At 41.2% G+C, this 17,551-nt stretch overlaps 1 protein-coding gene across 1 annotated transcript in view; it reads left to right on the top strand.

Annotated features, from left to right (window-relative positions):
* Positions 1 to 17,277, top strand: part of GAREM1 (GRB2 associated regulator of MAPK1 subtype 1) — a 128,547-nt gene extending 111,270 nt beyond the window's left edge. Inside the window, exons 5-6 of the mRNA XM_019518932.1 lie at positions 7,810 to 7,976; positions 10,298 to 17,277. Of these exons, the coding sequence (XP_019374477.1) occupies positions 7,810 to 7,976; positions 10,298 to 11,210 (1,080 nt within the window). The 3' untranslated portion in view covers positions 11,211 to 17,277. The remainder of the gene's footprint in view (positions 1 to 7,809; positions 7,977 to 10,297) is intronic.
* The last annotated feature ends 274 nt before the right edge of the window (positions 17,278 to 17,551 follow it).

The following is a 17,551-nucleotide window of genomic DNA, read 5'->3' as shown; positions in this document are numbered from 1 at the left end:
CCATGACAGTTTTAGATCTCATTAGAGTGAATCTTAAATCTAGTAATGGCAACTTGTATTTTGTACCACGGACAGGTAGGTTCCTAGGCCAAAGGAGTGCTTTATTAATCTTGCAAAAGGGGTAGTTCGAGATGGTCTTGCTGCAGCAAATCTCTGCATGCTCGCATCTTTAATTCTTAAATTTTGTTTTGTTGGATCAGTGACTCTTAGTAGATGTCCCAGGCCAATTGTCTACAGTCTAAATAAAATACCTTAGACTAGCGTTTCTTAACCCATGAGTCGCAACACAAAAGTGGGTCACAAGAATATATGAAAGCGTTGTGAACAAACATTAAAAAGGGAAGGAGAAAAATATGGGAAACTGGCTTTTCCCTTACAGGCTGGCAGAGTTTCAGCCTGCAAGGGGCTGCTTGGTGTTCCTCCTGCCCTACACACTGCGGGGCTGGGGGCGGGAGACACTGGGTTGAGAGTGAGGGGCACTGTGTTGGACTGGCCTTTGTTACAAATGGGTCCCAGTATAAAAAAGGTTGAGAAGCATTACCTTAGACGTATAGGCCTTGAGTCCTGCCAGAACAACCCTTCTCCCTGTTTCATTTTAGAAAGATAAAACTCCTTCCAAGGGTTGTTTTGCTGTAGTGTTTACACTTTCAGTGTGCTTATTCCAGCTTGATTTGGGAGGGGACAGAACATTGATTTATGTGCATATGTAGGTGTATAAAAGCTTCAAAATGGGAGCACTGATAAAGCGTTGGAGTGCATCTGAGGCATGTTGTGTTGCAACCTCGCCAGTAATTAGAGACCCAGACAAGCTCAAGAAGAATGCCAGGAACAGTGACTTGTGCCTGTAATCTAAGCTTCAGAGGCTGAGGCTGGTGGATTTCTTGAACTCAGGAGTTCTGGGCTGCAGTGTGCCATGCCGAGCAGGTGTCTGCACTTGTGTCAGCACCATCTGTGGGGTCTCCGTGGGAGTTTGGAGTCACCAGGTTGCTTAAAAGTGGGAAAGACAAGTCAAAAAGACTTAATCTTTTAGATATGTTTTCCTAACTTGTTTATTAGTCATGCTTCTAAAATAGCTGGACGATTAACTCCCAAGTGTACAATAACAGATTGGTTCGGAGGGAGCCGGGGGTGAACAGGAAGAGTCTGGTGTCCCAGCTCAAACTGGTTTTATATTTTTTTTAGGCAGGGCAGGCTATTTATTAGAAACAGCTTGCATTTCGATTAGGAGACCTGCAGGGTTATTGACTCCTAAGCCTCAATAAGAGCCTTTTTTCATATTCAGACCATATCCTGTGTGTTTCCTACTGTAAACTCTGTAGGAATTATCCCCTTCCTAATGTTACACTGAAACCTTAAGGCTGCAGGGAGGTGAGGCTTACTGATAAACTGGCTCTTAAGGGCTCCCTCAACCTCCTTTGATAGGTTTAGACACCAGTTATAGTCATGCATGGTCTTAAGTACCACCTTTAAAAACAAATAAATACATCACCAAAAAATCCAGCGCCCCAGCTCTGATTGGCATACGCAAGTGTTACATTATCAAAAGTGGGTTCAATGACAATACTGGAGAAAGTACAAGCAGAGCACTCAAATCTGTTTTGTGGCTTAGTGGAACAGCTTTAGGATGAATATTGGCAACCTACCTGACTTCATCAGTGAGCTAGGATTGAAAAGATATTTGTTTGGTTTCTGTGTGGAATATTTATAGTGTAAGTGGAGTTCAGTACCTGGTAACAAACAAGGTTTTGTAATTGCTCTCTAAAATAATATTCCATAGTATGTCTCTAGAACTTGGCTGCTGCTTCTGTTTCTGCATGTCAAAATTTAAAATGCACATAAAGGAAAAATTCTGATTTGTGAGGAAAAGGCATTTAATGATTTTAGAAGCTTGAATATTTTTGTTCAGATCAACAGATTCCATAGTATTTTCATCTGATAAGCACCTATTAAAGCAAGGCCCTTAAAATAGGAAGTCCTTTCAGTCTTTAAGAAAACTAAGCCTGAATGATGTTTTAATTTTTTCTTTTAAGCATGTCCATTATATACTGGAAGATTGAAATTCGTATAAGCAGCAAATCTTGAAATGTGGATTTTTTTGTGGGGGGGAGGAGGGGTTGTTTATAAATGGAGGTACCTTAGGTAGAAGCATTTTTTTCTGTCTTTGGAACAGGGATGGTAGGATGCATTTTGTCATAGAAACATTTTTTTTCAAAATGCCCTGAATAACTTGGGCAGTTCTGAAAAAAATTAAGCCACATGAATTGGCGTGAGTTTAGACCATGGTCTTGCAGTTGCATTTGTGAATATACCTTCTTCGTATGAGGTTTCCCCCAGTGTGAATGTAACCTACTGCAGGACTAGGGCTTTGGCAGAAGCCAGAGTACATTAGGGCAATTCATATCTTGATGTCTGGAAAGGTGTCCGAGAGCCACTTTAATTAAAGTGCCTGGAGCATCTTGTGTATAAGCATCCCCAAAATGGCAGCAGAGGCACTTTGTCTAAAACTTGTTGAATGAGCTTAGTTAAAGCGTCATGTTGCCATTTTGAAGTGCGGAGACAGTGATACATGAGACACAGGGGCTGGCTAGATCACAGTAATTACCACGCTCCAGCAGACTCAATTAATTGAGACTGCTCCGCCATGCTGTAATTATGGCTCATGAACAGGCACCCCAAGTGATTTACAGCAATAGTTTTCAAACTGTTCCACAGCATGCTGGGGGTCCTCTATAGCCCCCCCGCCCCCCCAAAAAATGACTGGAAGTAATGGCAGAGCAGGCCTGGAGGCGATGTGCCACCATTGCCACCAGGCTGGGTTGCTTGGCTGCGCATCAGCTTGTGGGATGTGGGTAGTGGTTCTGCAACTGCAGAAGTGATGTGGAAGGGTTCAGTGACTTTAGGAAGCTTGAAAACCACTGGTGTACAGCATAAGACCCTTTCAAGCTAAAGAAACCAAAATTGATGAAGAGTGGGATTTTCCAGGGCTCTTCAAGGGCTGAAGAAACAAACATTTTTTGTCTAATCTCAGCAAAACAAGCATAGGGACTAGATAGTTTGGATAGTTCTAGTGTAACCAACTAAAAGAGAACCCATTTAATAATGAAAGAGTAACTAAGGAGATAGTTCCCTGTACCTTGGTTCCCATAGACCCTGACACGAACTCTTTCCCTTCCTCGTCCATCCCAAACTCTGTTTATGAGACATGAGGATTTATCACTGGCTTGAGCCAAACCTGATAAGGACAAAATTCCCCATTGGCTCAGCTCTATTTCATAACATTTGAACCATTGCCTGTATGGCACAGGTAGGTAGCTCAGCTCAGGGATCAGTATAGCACAACTGGGTGTGGGAATCTGTGTGGGGCATTGTGCATTATGCCATGTAGACATACCTTCAGTTCATACTGATCTTATACTGGTTTTCTTAAAATCTGAGTCTGCTCAATGTGTGGACCAACTGACAAAGAAACCTCTCTGTGAGCTAGTTTAGTGAAGGTGATGCATCATAAATGCTGCTCATTGTGCCAATGTCTTACTCTTTTAAGTAAAAAATGTCTTAACCCCTTGACCATCCTGTGTATATAATAAGTTCTGTTGAATGGTCCTAACCCTGTGGGTACATGGTACATGCCATATTAACTTTGCTGAGTCTGACTTGGAAAAAAATTAAGTCTCTAGGCATCCTTGGGGCACAGCACTAAAATGGTTGAAGAGTTTTATGCCTGAATTCAACAGCAAACATAAGTAAAATAGATTTTATTTTTTAAAGAGAGCAAATAAGAGCCCTTGGAGTCGGATTTATTTCAGTGTTTTGTGCTGCTGGGCATTTACTGTAATTTTAACTTGTTCTGAATTAAGGAAGAAATGTGCTGAAATATCCCAGTCCCTAATTTTCAATTTCACGTAAACACTAAATGGGTTATTGCATTTTGAAAGCACTAAAGCAGATTGCAAAAAGGTTCCACATTTTTCTTTTTAAAATAAATTAAATCACTTTAATTGCTAATTGCATGTTGCAGTGCTGCTAAGTTGTCAGTTCTGCAGTGCATTTAAACTTAAGAATACAGTTTTAAGTGTACTTTCCCCTAAAATGAGAATTTCCCTTTCCAGTTGCATCTTAGAGATGCTTGGATGCAGTTTGTGAAGGGCCTAGCCCCTCTAAGGTGGGTGGGAGTTGTTGCAGATGCATAACAACTTAATTCTGAGCAGTTTTTTCTAATGGGACTGTTCATGTGAATAAAATGACTACTCTTCTTCAGAGGTGTACACCCTAATCAATTCCATTGGTACATTCTATGAGAATGATTACTGGGTTTTTATTTCAAGTACAACTGGGACCAAATTGAAACATGAATAAAGGAAGAAACAGTTGCAACAAGGCACATTTAGCCAAGTACCATGGAAACTACCTTGGTTATGGCAGTTGGCTCTTTCACACACCGTGCTGGAGTGAGGGCAATTCTAAATGACAGGTTTTGTAGGTTCATAAATCTGCCTTGTCTGGTATGGCACTTGGCTCCTCAAAACTTCCATTGAAAAACATGAAGTTGTTTTTTTTAAAAAAAGTTATCAGTATGTTTTCACTTGCTTTGCCAAAAATAACAAAAGATTTGAGCTATCACAGTGCTTCCAGCAACCTGAAAACAGCTATAAATGTATTGAGTGCATTCTTTTGCTTGAAATCTTACCTAACAGTGCAAGTCTTGTATTTATCAGACTCTTCAGTCCAATTCATGTTGCGTATGAAGAGTGGTCAAGCTTTGGAATAGGCTACTGTGGGATCTCCGTCCCTGGAAGTTTTCAAGAGCAGGTTAGAGACACAGTTGACTGGGATGGCTTAGTCAGGGGTCATGTACAGACACTCGCTTTTCTACTGGAAGAGCTGCTGCTCTTCCAGTGGAAACTGCAAATGCACAGGAGTTCAAGATTTTTTTCTCCTGGAGCAAAAATTGTGGTTCTGGGAGAAAAATAAGCCAACCCCAACCTAGTAGGAGCTGTTTCTGGAAGAGTTCCTTCTCAGAGACCAAACATTTGTACGCTTACCTTTCTGATAGAAGCCTCAAGGCAAGTCTGACATCCCAGTGTGCTTTGCTCCTGCCCCCTCCCCCATGGGTCCACAGAGACTCTGTCACTCAGGATACGCTCTACTGCTCCAGTCAAGCAGGGAGGAAAATGTGCTTCCTGAATGCTGTGGGACCCTTTACCATCCCCATGCTGTGTCCCATGGCTACAGGGAGACTCAGGCTGTTGAGGCATCTGTGACCCCTGCACATGATGCTGGGCAGTCTGTGTCTTCATCTGGTGCGACACACAGACCTTGCAGAGCTGTACCACCCTAGGTCCACTCTTGACAGACCGGGACCTGTTGGACCCACCCTTTTCCTTCTCTCCCCCCCCAAAGACTCGGTGCAGCTTGACCCTGACCCTGCCAAACCCAGAACCACCAAACCCTGCCCCACTCCCTGCCCCACACCCAGACCAGTTGACCATGCCCCTGCCATTCACAGAGCCCTCAAATGTTCAGACATCAGAGGGAGTGGAAATAGGCAAGTCCAGGTGCAGTGGGATGTGGACAAGGTACTTTAGGTACAGGAGATTGGAGGTGGTTGGTCTGAATCAGGAGGTAGACATAGACATAGAGTCCTGCCACTTTCCCTACGGAAAAGGGGGAAACGCACCCAAGGAGACCCTCACCCACTTGACCAGATCCAGAGCCACCCAATTAGACCCTAACCCTCCCTCCCCCATCCCCTTCTCTGCCACCACTGCAGCTGCAGTTATGCCAGACAGGGTTTTCCCCACCCAGATCCTCTGATGGTGTCCCAAGGAATCCTGTTTAAAGGCAAACCCCCAACATGGGGAAACTGAGGCACATCTCCATGCTGCCCACAACTCCTGGATCTGTGGGTTTCCCCTCTCCACCAGAGCTGCTGTTCAACCAGTCAGGGTTTTCCCCACCAAATCCTTCATGAAGCCTCAAGGAAAACAAAGTAAGTTCAGGAACAGGGTGCATCAGCCTGTGCATATGGGACGGATGGGCATTCATTGCAGACAGTTGGAATAGAAGTTGATATACCTGTTACTGACATGACATTTCTAGTCTTCTATCAGAACCTCACAGCTGTGAGAGGGCTGGAGGTGGGGATTATGGCTAGGAGTTCCCCAAGGGAGTGTGATCCCCTAGGGTGGCCAGCCAGTCAGCTCTGCCTTGTGCACTTGGTTGTTGTCTGCTGTCTTTTTGCAGCCATGGAATCCTTCAGAGCATGCTGGGATGGATGCGCAAGAGCCGTCTGCCTGGGTAGCATCAGGAGCACAAGCTCCCTATTCTGCACTGGCCTGGCTTCTCTAACCATTGTACAGTGCCTGCCCAGTAAGCTTTTGTACCAGGAAAACAAAACTGGGAGAATCTCTCAGATCATTTGAATGTTCATATACAGTCAGGGATGATCTTGCCTTGAGCAGGGGGCTGGGCTAGATATCCTCCTGTGGTCCCATCCAGCCACACTTCCTTATGTTCCTATATTGCTCTTTCTGCTCTCAATTTTTTTTTTTTTTCCCAGATCAAAAGTTAGGACCAAACCAAAAGCTCAGATCTGAACCTAAGTATCCAAAGGAGATCTGTTTCAGGCTCTCCTTTCTGAGCGTTGGGGCTTCCATCTATCTTTGTACTACTACGAAGAAAAAAAAACTATAAGGTTCCTCATCACCCTACCTGTATTTGATAACGGTGTGTAGGGTGTTGCTTCTGGGGTACACTAGTATTGTCTTTTAAAGTAGAACTGGGTTTCAGTAAATCTAGTCGATAATTCTGTGCCAGAGATTCAACTTAAAATATACCTAAGCATCTTTTTGGCAGAATTTATGAAGACCTCTGTGGATTAGCTATCACTTTCTTTTATCCAAAGTTTCCACAGAGGCAGTGTAGCAGACCTGGCAGTGTGAGGAGAAACGCATCCCACATGGCAGTCTATACTGAATGTCCTAGTAGTATTTTAAGGGATTAAGGATGGCAGGAAGGGCTGGTTATGATGTGCCCTCTGCTGGCTGGTACAAAGAACTACACAAAATATTTTTTCCATCAAAACCATTAGAGCAGGACTGCTTGAGGGACAACAGCAAAACTGTGAGAATGGCAACCAAAGTAAAACACCATACACTAAAATTAGTCTGCTTCAATTCTGTACAGCTGCTGCATCTCCTTGAACTGTATTTCACAAAAATTTCCTATGGGGTAGAATTTATATGTTGGTAGGAAAGTACATCTGAGAAACAGAAGGTGGGACTTGGTCCTGACCTTGATGGTTTTCATAGATGTAATTCTGAACTATGTCAAGTCCTGTTAAGCCTATTTAGGTATTCTCTCTGTCTCATTGAAGAATCATTACAAGTGACTGAACTGCATTAGTAGAGGTTGTTCTAAATAAGCCCTATTGCACGGTACTTAAAATATCTTAAATCATCACTCTAACTTTGTATGCTATGCAAAATTTCCTTTAATAAATATAAATCTTGGCTTTTCTTAAAGCATCTGATGAAAAACTAGTGAAACAAAAGTACCTTAAAACATATGCTAATAACTGCCTCACAAGACATCCTTGTTAGCAGCTTGTAAACTTGTCCCTCTTCTAGCAGGCACTTCTGATAGACATTTTTGGCAAGCGTATATTATATTTACCATCACTGTTTTCATTATTTCTTTCCAAAATATAGGAACCTGCACTGACAGATTTCATTTGGCTGAGAGTGCTGTTATCCAGGTTCTCAAGCTATTTGCTAAAGGTTTTTTTTCCCTCTACCACTTCTAATGTAGGTACGAGAGGAATGCAGACTCCTCAATGCTCCGCCTGTTCCACCACGAAGTACAAAGCCCTCATCCACAAGTCCGTCCATTCCTCCTCGTACGATCAAACCAGCACGGCAACAAACACGTTCACCAAGCCCGACTCTGTCCTACTATTCTTCAGGACTGCACAACATGTATGTCTAAGCTGTGGAATCTAAATCATAATGTGTTTGCTTTTTTATTTTATTTAATTTTTACATTTAACTAGTCTGTCAGCTTATTTAAAAAAGTTTAGTATACTGACTGTTCCTGCTATGGGTTAATTTATGCAAGTGGCTATTTTAAAATCTTCCAAAGAAGGCAAATTTGGGTAAGCAAATTTATTATTTAATGCATGGAAGTTACTATTTTCTGTAACATCTTGATTATACATAACACAAGATGGAAGTATAGAAGCTAACTTCAAGAGCATTTAACTCTAAAATAAAAACTTTTCGTAGTATAATACAACGGAAACATTAAAAACGTTAAATGCAGGATCACATACTGTTTCTCAGTAGTACCATTGGTCTCCCATAACTAAGTGACTATCTTGTAACTTCTATACAATGAATAAAGTATATTGTGACTTGAGGGAAAAAAGTTACTATTAGAATATTTAATATTTTTTTTGCCAATCACAGGAGATGTGTGGTCCATTTTTTTGTTTCTGGCAGTCGTCATCATAGGTGCTCCAGGGGAAGTTGTTTGCAGCCCTCAAGGAGGAAATTTCTGTAATAACCTGCTTATTGGTGAAGTTGTTTTCCTGGATTTCCCCATTTTTAGAGGTCTGCACATACCCTGAAGCATGAAGACTTAAAGACCTATAATAACTGAATGTCTGCCCTTAGCTAAACAAATGTCTATGGCTTTTCTGAAACTTGTCAGAACAAGGGCCTCAATTATGTCCTGTGGCATTGAGTTCCAGTGGGTTTACGCTATCATATGTGTGTAAGTTCTGAAAATGTTTACCTCATCATCTGTATACCTTCTGGTTTTGTTTTTCCTTTTTTTAAAGTTACAGAAGACTTTTTTGTTCTCGTATTGAGAGGGTATGACAGGAGCACCCAATTTTAATTTCTTTGTGCCATTTGTTGTTTCATACATCCCTGTGAGGTCTTCTCTTACTACCTTCCTCTCTGAATTAGACAGCCCTAAGGCCAGATTCTGTACACTGCTAAGATAACTTTGCATTGCATGATTAAGAAAATGCTTGGAAAGCAGATGGAGATGAGAATTTTTCCTGTTAAGAGTTATTCCTTTTGTCTTTGCTGTTATAAGCCTTCCTCCTGCACAAAATATGGTCCCCTATCTCTTAACTGTTTTCTTTGAATGCATCTGCACATTCAGTAGAAGTTTTTGAACTGTCACACAATGGTGTCCCAAGTTCCCATCCTGACTGCTTGCTAAATTACAAGTAAAAAAAAATGAGAATTCAAATAGTTCTTTCCATTGTGTTTGGTTTATCTCTTATACAAATACACTGTTTAAAAATATGTTTTTAATATTTGGCAGAATTCCTTTCCAGTTTTCTTAGGAATTATGAACCCATAAAGCTTTACTAGGATCACACCTCAATATCGCTTTTTTTTTATGATGGGTAAAGAATTTGACTTCCCCCCATATCATTGTAGCTGATTCTAATAGGAAGTTGCATGCTGCTGTTGGCAAGTTTCACTCCTTGGTTTTAAACTCATGCAGTGATTTTAGATGTTAACTGTCCAGTCTTGTTGGCTGACAGTAATTAGTTTTTATCACTGGGGACTAGTGCAGTGTGACCTGCCTTGGGTCCACTTGGAGGAAAAAAAAGACAGTTGCCTTCACAGCTTAATTTAACTGTAAATTTAAATGGGTGTTTTATATAATACCAAATTATCACTGTTCTTTTTCACTTGCTCTGTATTCTGCTTCATAAATGGCAGTGTACATTTCATTAAGTGCTCTTTGTGGCTCTCAAGTCATGAGCAGAGTAGTATCTTAGCAACTTTTAAATATAAGCCCTTTGGGGCAGGAATTCTCTCTTCCATGTTAGTGTAGCACACATTTAGTACAATGGGGACTGAAACTTGAATGGGGTCTTTGGGTGCTAGCATAAATATATTTATGGTTGATAAAAATGCACCGTTCTAGAAGAGTCTGCATCTTCAGGTAAGATTGCTCCTATACCCTGGTGTTATGAATAGGAAACTAGGTAGGGGAGAGAAAAATGGTTATGTGAGGAATAGCATGTAGTTTCCTGGTGAGGTTAGCATAACCAGGGCAACTTTTCAAAGATATTTTAAACATTGTGGGAAGTGCAGAGGGACAACAAGATTAACAGTGATAATAAATCAAGGTGACCTTTTTCAGTTCTTAATGTTCTCCCAGGTTTAGTTTGGAACACCCAGCCCCTGATTAAGTATACATGTTGTTCAAGCACTAGCAGTTCTTTGCTTTAGCTACCTTTCACTCACTCTTTTTTTATTATTTTTTAAAGCAGCGTAACAGAAAGTGACCCAACAGATCCAACCGAGAGTGCCCCTGTCTCTTGTTACCCTTGTAATGTGGTGACAACAGAATCAAAAGAGCCTGACAGCAAGATGCCTTTTGGAAGCCCCTCAGCTGAAGCTCTGTCTTGTAGGTTATCCTGGCCAAATCATTTTTCTGGAACTTCTGAAGGCCTAAATAGGAATGACTTCCTGCTGGATCCAAGCAGAAGTTATAGTTATCCAAGACAGAAGACACCGGGCACACCAAAGAGAAACAGTCCAGCACCTTTTACTTTTGACTTTGATGGGTGTGAAATCCCTGCTGGGTACTCGCAGCTGGCCCCAGCTGAGTTCAGTAATGCCATCTCCAGTTGTCCAAAGTCTGCAAGTTACTCTTTAGAATGCACTGATGAGAAAACTCTGGCAGTCAGCGATACAAAGCAGAGCCATTCATGCCCTGCCTTACCTCCTCGTGCACCGAAAATGAATGATGAGAAGCCAGCTGTAGACCTATGCCCTTTGCCTCTAAAAATAGATGGTGCTGAAGAAGAATCTCATACTGGATCACCAGACCTGTCAGAAGATCAGTACCTTGTTAAAAAGGGCATGCAGGATGCTTTCTCTATTTCTTACCCTTTTTCATCTCCGCTTCACTTTCAGTTAGCACCAAGGTCTTGTGGCGACGGCTCTCCCTGGCAGCCACCTACAGACCTTTCTGGACTCTCGATAGAGGAAGTATCTAAATCTCTGAGGTTCATTGGTTTATCAGAAGACGTCATATCTTTCTTTGTTACGGAGAAGATTGATGGCAATTTACTTGTCCAGCTTACAGAAGAAATTCTTTCAGAAGACTTTAAGCTAAGCAAATTGCAGGTTAAGAAAATACTGCAGTTCATTAATGGCTGGCGGCCTAAAATGTAGTCCAGTGATGCTGACTGGTGTTTAATGAAACTGTATGCGGTACGTGCTAAGAGCACTGGGGCTAGTACGTCATTTCCTGTTTCTTGCACTAAAAGCCCTTCCTGTAAATAGTAGTAGTAGAAGAAATTTACTATGCAGATAAAATTTTGAGTGGTGAACAGATTCTTTTATATGTCAATACAAAATGTAGAGAACCTTATAGAAGTGTGCCTTGTGCATCACTGAACATTCAGCAGCTGCTAAAAACTGGACGTTAAGGGAATTTTTACTCCTTGTAGTCTGTCAAGATGTAGTATTTATTGCTGAATAATCAATGCTGAAAGACACACAAATCCAGTTTACAATTTTATGTTAACAGCAAAAAATAATGCATTTCTTTTGGGCTTATTTTTTTCAAATAGTAATTGGCAACATGCTATGACTTCTTTTAATATCTGTTTTTCACTAAAGGATGCATTCAAATCTAAAATCGTCTTTTTCAATAATGTAGCAGAAAACATTAGAGCTAAACAAATGCTTTGAAGTGAGGCTCAGACAGTATGTTCTTCAAGATACTTTTACAAAAGTCTACCTGTAAAGTACTCATGGATAAACTTACTGTGTTGTTGCACCTGAACAAAACTCTTTTAATATTAAAAAATATAAGTCATTATCCCTGATGATAACATTTTGTCCTTTTCTGGTTGTCTGTAGGGAAAAATCATTCCTACCGAACCAATCTGCCATTTCCATGTCTCGATTAGAAGTTCACAATCTGTAGATTTCAAAAGTGGCTTTGTTGTCAGATCAGTGAAATAGTAACATGACTGCCAGCCTTCACGGGAAGGGCATCAAATAGCATGTTTCCTTTAGTAGATCCCAACAATGCAACAGTGGGGTCTTCTACTAATTGAGGGCCATTTTGCTGGCCCTTTTCTGCCAGAAAGAAAACCAGTTTTCTTGCTGCTGTTATAAGATGAAAATACTGATTTCATGAGCTACACTTTATGCTGCAGTCAGCTATATAGGCAAATCCTTGCAACTATGCAGAGTCCCATTGAACTAAAACATTGCTGAGGTGGAAGGGAAAAGCAAAAGCACTTGAACTTCCCATGAAAGGCTGAGAGAGGACTTTAAATACCCTGAGTGAAATTGTATGCCACATTTTCAAGGCTTAGTTAGCACATACTTGGTTCTGCCAGCCTAACTCAAGTTCTGACGGCAAAACTCTGCATGCGTCTGCCCTTAGAGCAACTTTGTGGTGGCAGCATCCCATTTCTGACTGCAGCTGCACCACCTTGCCCAAACTAAACAGGGGTTCTGCTGCCACTGGCAGACAGCAGAAGATTCATCTGGACAACCCCATGCCTTCTGCCCACTGCAGCAATCCCATGAGCAGCTGGTACCCTCCTAGAAAGCACTGCACGCTGTAGAGGCACAGCTGCTGCAGGAGTCGGGCAGAGTGACCAGAAGCACATTGGGCATATGCGCGTTCTGGGGTAGATTTGTGATGCCAGCTGCCCTCTTTCCTTAGAACTACTGCTAGCACAACCAAGTGCGCATGGACAAGGCCTGCGAGACGCAGCATGGAACGACTGGTCCAAGTGCTAGCACAGGGGAAAGAGTGGTGACTTCTAGCTGCCTTTTGAGCCTCCTTAGTCCTGCATACCTTGGGGAGCCAGCCTCCCTGTGCACCTGGAGAATTCTCCCCTGGTCAGAACCGGACCTCTTAGAGCCCTTTTTATACTTCTGTGGTACTTTTACCTGGTTTCTGGAGGCCTGAGTAGGGATGCAAGTGTCTCTACTATGTTTTCATCTTTTTCATAGATAGAAAATGTAAGAAGCATGGTAGAAGCAACAAGAGTAAGCAGGAGGGTACACCAGGGTTTGAGAAACTGATGGAGCAGGTCTTCTCAACTGCAGAACTGCATTGAGGGGATGTTGCTTCTGGCGACCTGTACAAATCTCATGTCATGCCTTATTCAAAGTCCAGTTTTACTATTTGTATTGCAGTAGCACCTTCAAGACCCTATTGGACATCCATCTATCCCTTCCCACCCCTCCACCCCATGTCCCCTCTTCCCAAAGAAAACCAAATCAAAACTCCCTGCCTCAGAGTCTGTTGTTTCTTGCCAAATGCTAAGATTAGACTGATGCAACAAATCAATAACTATCCTTGACTTCTGCTATTTTTATAATGAGGGGTTTCAAAACATACCCTCTGAATCAATTTTCTAAGTGCAAGTAGGATTGAATGAATAAATAAAAACTAAGTGAATTAATTTTGGGTACCATTCAGAGCTAAGCACTATTGTGTCCATAGGCACATGCAGAGTGTAATTGCTGCTTATTAAACCTAACTAAATCCAGCTGTCACTCAGCGAAGGAAGGTCCAAGCTTTTTACATTTAAAATGAAGGGTACCTACTTTTGTTTGTTTCGCTTGTTAATGTTAAAAAATGTTTCATCTCCAAAAGAGGGTGGTTGTCTTAATAATGGTAAATGCCTCAGAACATTACAGGTTATGTCTCCATGTTTATCATCCCAGGCAGTGCCGTGCTAATTTGGCTGTACTGCTTCTAGTACCCAAGACAGCTCTATCTCTGTACGGTACTGCATTGTGCTGTGTAGCCATATCCTAAAACATCTGTGGGAAACTGGCAGCTTTGATTTGTAGTTGGCTGCATACTGTTTGCCTGCTTTTGTTATAGACAACATTTAATGGATTTTGAAAACAAGGAGTCTAAGGGCCTTATTGCACCTCATGCTGTGAGCTGCATAAATGTTGAGCAGTGTTAATTGTAGCTTGATGTTTGGAGCAGTTGCACCCTTAGTCTAGAAACCTTCTCTGACTGTGTCCTTCCCCTTCACAGCTGTGACACGCTGTTAGAGGTTTGGTCAGCAGGGGCAGGCCTAGGAGCTGCAGTAGTGAGTGGCCAATACAGTGCTGGTGAGCCAGGATGGGCTTCTATCCCTGCTGCATGGGTGGGGAGATCCTGGGATACTGCAGGGTTGAGAGATCCCAGGGTACTGCAGGACTTCACCTTGGGTGGCGCGTCTGTGGGGAGTGGCCACACCTTAATGGAACAGGAGCTGGGTAATGTGGATCAAAGATAATCCTGGCCTAGAGTGCTGTAAATTTGAGCCGCATAACAAGTGCTTAAAACCAATTTAAGGTGTTAATGTGCAGACTGTCCAAGGGTTAAGAGCTCCAGGAGCCATCCAGAATTACCATGTAACAAGCCCCTAACTCCCTGTTAACACCATACCTCTACAATGCCTACCTAGACAAAAAAAGGGCTTCCAGAAGGACAGAAGAATATGCGTCTGTTTTTGGATCAGGTCCCATAGCACATAGCCACAGCTGAAACGTCTAATGGAAGACCAATCAGACTTATTTCTGCTTCCCTTCAAATGTTTTGTTCCGTCATAGCGTTGCTTATACATTTTTAGGCATAGTAAGCTAGCATACCACATGTCCCTCACCCTTTCCCAAAAATAGTTCACAGGCTTCATTTCACAAGCTGCTTTTGAGAGGGATTTGTGTGTCCTTGAATTCCTGTTTATAGTGACTTGTTTTTGTTGTTTTCCTCCAACCAGAACAGCTTAAGAAAGATGCCAATTTGGCCCACAGGCCCAGTTTTTTAAAAAGTGCTCGGTCCTACGTTCTCAGTCATTTTTAGATACTTAGAGTTCACCACCTAATTACCTTTGAGAATCTAGGCCTACAATCTTGCAGCCCTGAGTGGAGTAAGCAGCTTAGTCAAATATGTCTTATTGTAAGTTAGTAGGATTTGAGAGTCTAATTTGCTTTTGAAAACTGGACTTGCCCATTTAAGTGACGTAAACTGTATCAAAGCACTGCCTAAATAGCTTTAAAAATCTGGGTGCAGAAATTTAAATCTATAGTTATAAAGTGCCATGCTAATGCATGTCAGCTACAGCATTAAAGTTATCTGAATATTCCCACCAATTTGAAAATGTCTCAGTCTGAAAGTTTTGGACAGATTCTCTGATGTCCTTAGCACCTCCTGTGAAGGTGCTGGGAGTCCTCAATTCTGTGTTAGTCAATGGGAGGTGATGACATCACTTTGTGAGATTTGAGAGAGAGATTTCTAATTTAGTTGGTGTATAAGATGCAAATACCCTGCTTTCTGCCATTTTCAGACTAACACAGCTACCTACCTCTCCATGTAATTATCACCTGGAGTAAATTTATAACAAGTGTTGACTCTGACTACTACTCTTATGTTTAAGAGAGAGTCTACAACTTGGCTGTGAGATTCTTTAATTGTAATTGTATTTTAAGTCTGTCTCTAAACCATTTTGTATCTAAGCGTATTTGCAAGCTAAGGCTTTCTGGTGTCTTATTCTGTTTAGTCTTAGAGATGTAGTCAAAATATACATCAGTCAGGGTACAAGCAAATTCACAAATTCTTTATGGAAAAGTGCACCTTATTCTGTCGTTTCAGATTTTATTGTGCTCTTTCGTGTAGCTTTGAACTTGCTGGGTTTTTTAATAGCTGAAATCAGGCCCATAAGGTTCATTTAATGATTTGGTATCTTATGCTCTTTTTAAAAGAGCCAGTTCTGGAATGTTAACAAGATGCCATCCACGGCTGTGTACTTTCTGAAACAAGAGCTTTCTGTTCTTTCTATGCAACACAGTGGCATGTGTACTAATAGTCCCTTTTACCTTTTGAAAAGTATAGAGGCTTTTATGGGGCAGCAACAATACTCCTGAGGGGGAAGAACAAGAAGAAATATTTAGGAGAAACAAAGGTCAATTTTTAAGTACCCATATTGTGCCTATAATTAAGATTCTTCTATATTACTATTACTACCTTTGTGACTAACCAAAGTCTTACTGAAATCAGTTATTGTATATCTTGCTATCTTTTTTTTCTTTACTTTTGCTGTATTAAAAGTAGGTTATACTTGAAACTTAGGCAAAACACACTTGATCCATCCAGTAGAAGCAAAAAAAATGCGTATGGTTTGCAGCTAGAACTGGATGAAAGCAGCTTTGTATCTTTTATGTGGTTATTCGGTGCCACCATCTTACCACATTAATTGACTTGGTTTTACAATAGCTTCAAGAGAAGCTGTGTGTAAGTAGCTGCAACATTGTAAAAACACTTAATTTCAAGTCCCTCTCCTTTTAATTTTTTTTATAAAGTACTTGATATGCTTTCTGCTGCATCTTCCTCTTGAGACATCTACTTAGCTGTTTCCCTGCTAAATACATTTTAATACAAGTTGCTTAGGTCTTTATCACTGGAAGTGAGCTAAGGTGTGTACAGAAGGGAAGATGATGTGGTGGTTGAAGACATGTCTGTGTAGAATGGAGAGTAAACATAGCGAGTCTAGGGGACCAGATGTGGTGTACTCTACACTGATCAAAAAGGATGCACTGGAAAACAGCTACTAGCCCCCCAGGGCTAACAGGCATAGGATGGGGCAAGATCTTGCCAAAATTGAGCTCACCCAGTTACATTCTTTGGATGCAATTAGCATTTGAAGTCCTCAGCTTTCCAGCTAGATGGTATTGGTACAGTATTAGCCAAAATAAATAGGTTACCTGTGTTGTCACAAGGTATTTGAAATACTGGGTAACGAATGAGTGCAAGTACATTGCTGTAGCCTTGGGAAAAGCACCTTTCTAGCGAGGATGTCTTCAACTTCTGGTAGTCCAGGAGTTGTTTAAGTCTGACCATCTATATTCATAATGATCAGACTGTCATATGTTAAAATTTCTGGTATGATTCTGATTCTTCTTGACTTGGGTAATCTTCCACTGAGTTGTTGTATAAAATAACTATGTTTAGCTGTTTAAATTACATTTTTCATCTACGCAAAGTGAACATTTGAAAGCAACACAAAAACCCAAAATCCTTGACTTAGTATATTTCCGTTATAAATTGAGGTGTATTTTTGTGGAATTGTGCTGTTTTGGGCTTCTCTGGAAAAGGCTGAAGGTAGATTATTTAAATCCAGGTGCAAATAAATATCCCTGTAATGTATATGAACAAATTTAAACTGTATTGTAAGTATATAAACTGTACATTAAAGATATTATTTTCATGATACTTCAAATGTGTCCAGAGTTTGACGTAAATGTTGGGTCACATATATAACAAAATGTCTGGGAACATGGAGAGACTGACACCTTTGCTTGCACCAGTATAAATTGAGGGTAAACATCACTGAAATAGCAGGATGATGGTGTAAAATGAGTGAATGTAATGAAAAAGAGTGATCAAGCCCATACATTTAACGTTACTATAAATGTTACTAGTGTTATCTACATGTATAGGAATACTGGGACCAGGATCCAGGATTTCCACACAAGAATTTGTCCTT

Source organism: Gavialis gangeticus, unplaced genomic scaffold (genome assembly GCF_001723915.1).
Source record: "Gavialis gangeticus isolate Ggan-Ray unplaced genomic scaffold, GavGan_comp1, whole genome shotgun sequence".
Classification (NCBI taxonomy): Eukaryota; Metazoa; Chordata; order Crocodylia; family Gavialidae; genus Gavialis; species Gavialis gangeticus.
The sequence above is the reverse complement of the archived record's forward strand: the minus strand, read 5'-3'. Positions and strand labels throughout refer to the sequence as shown.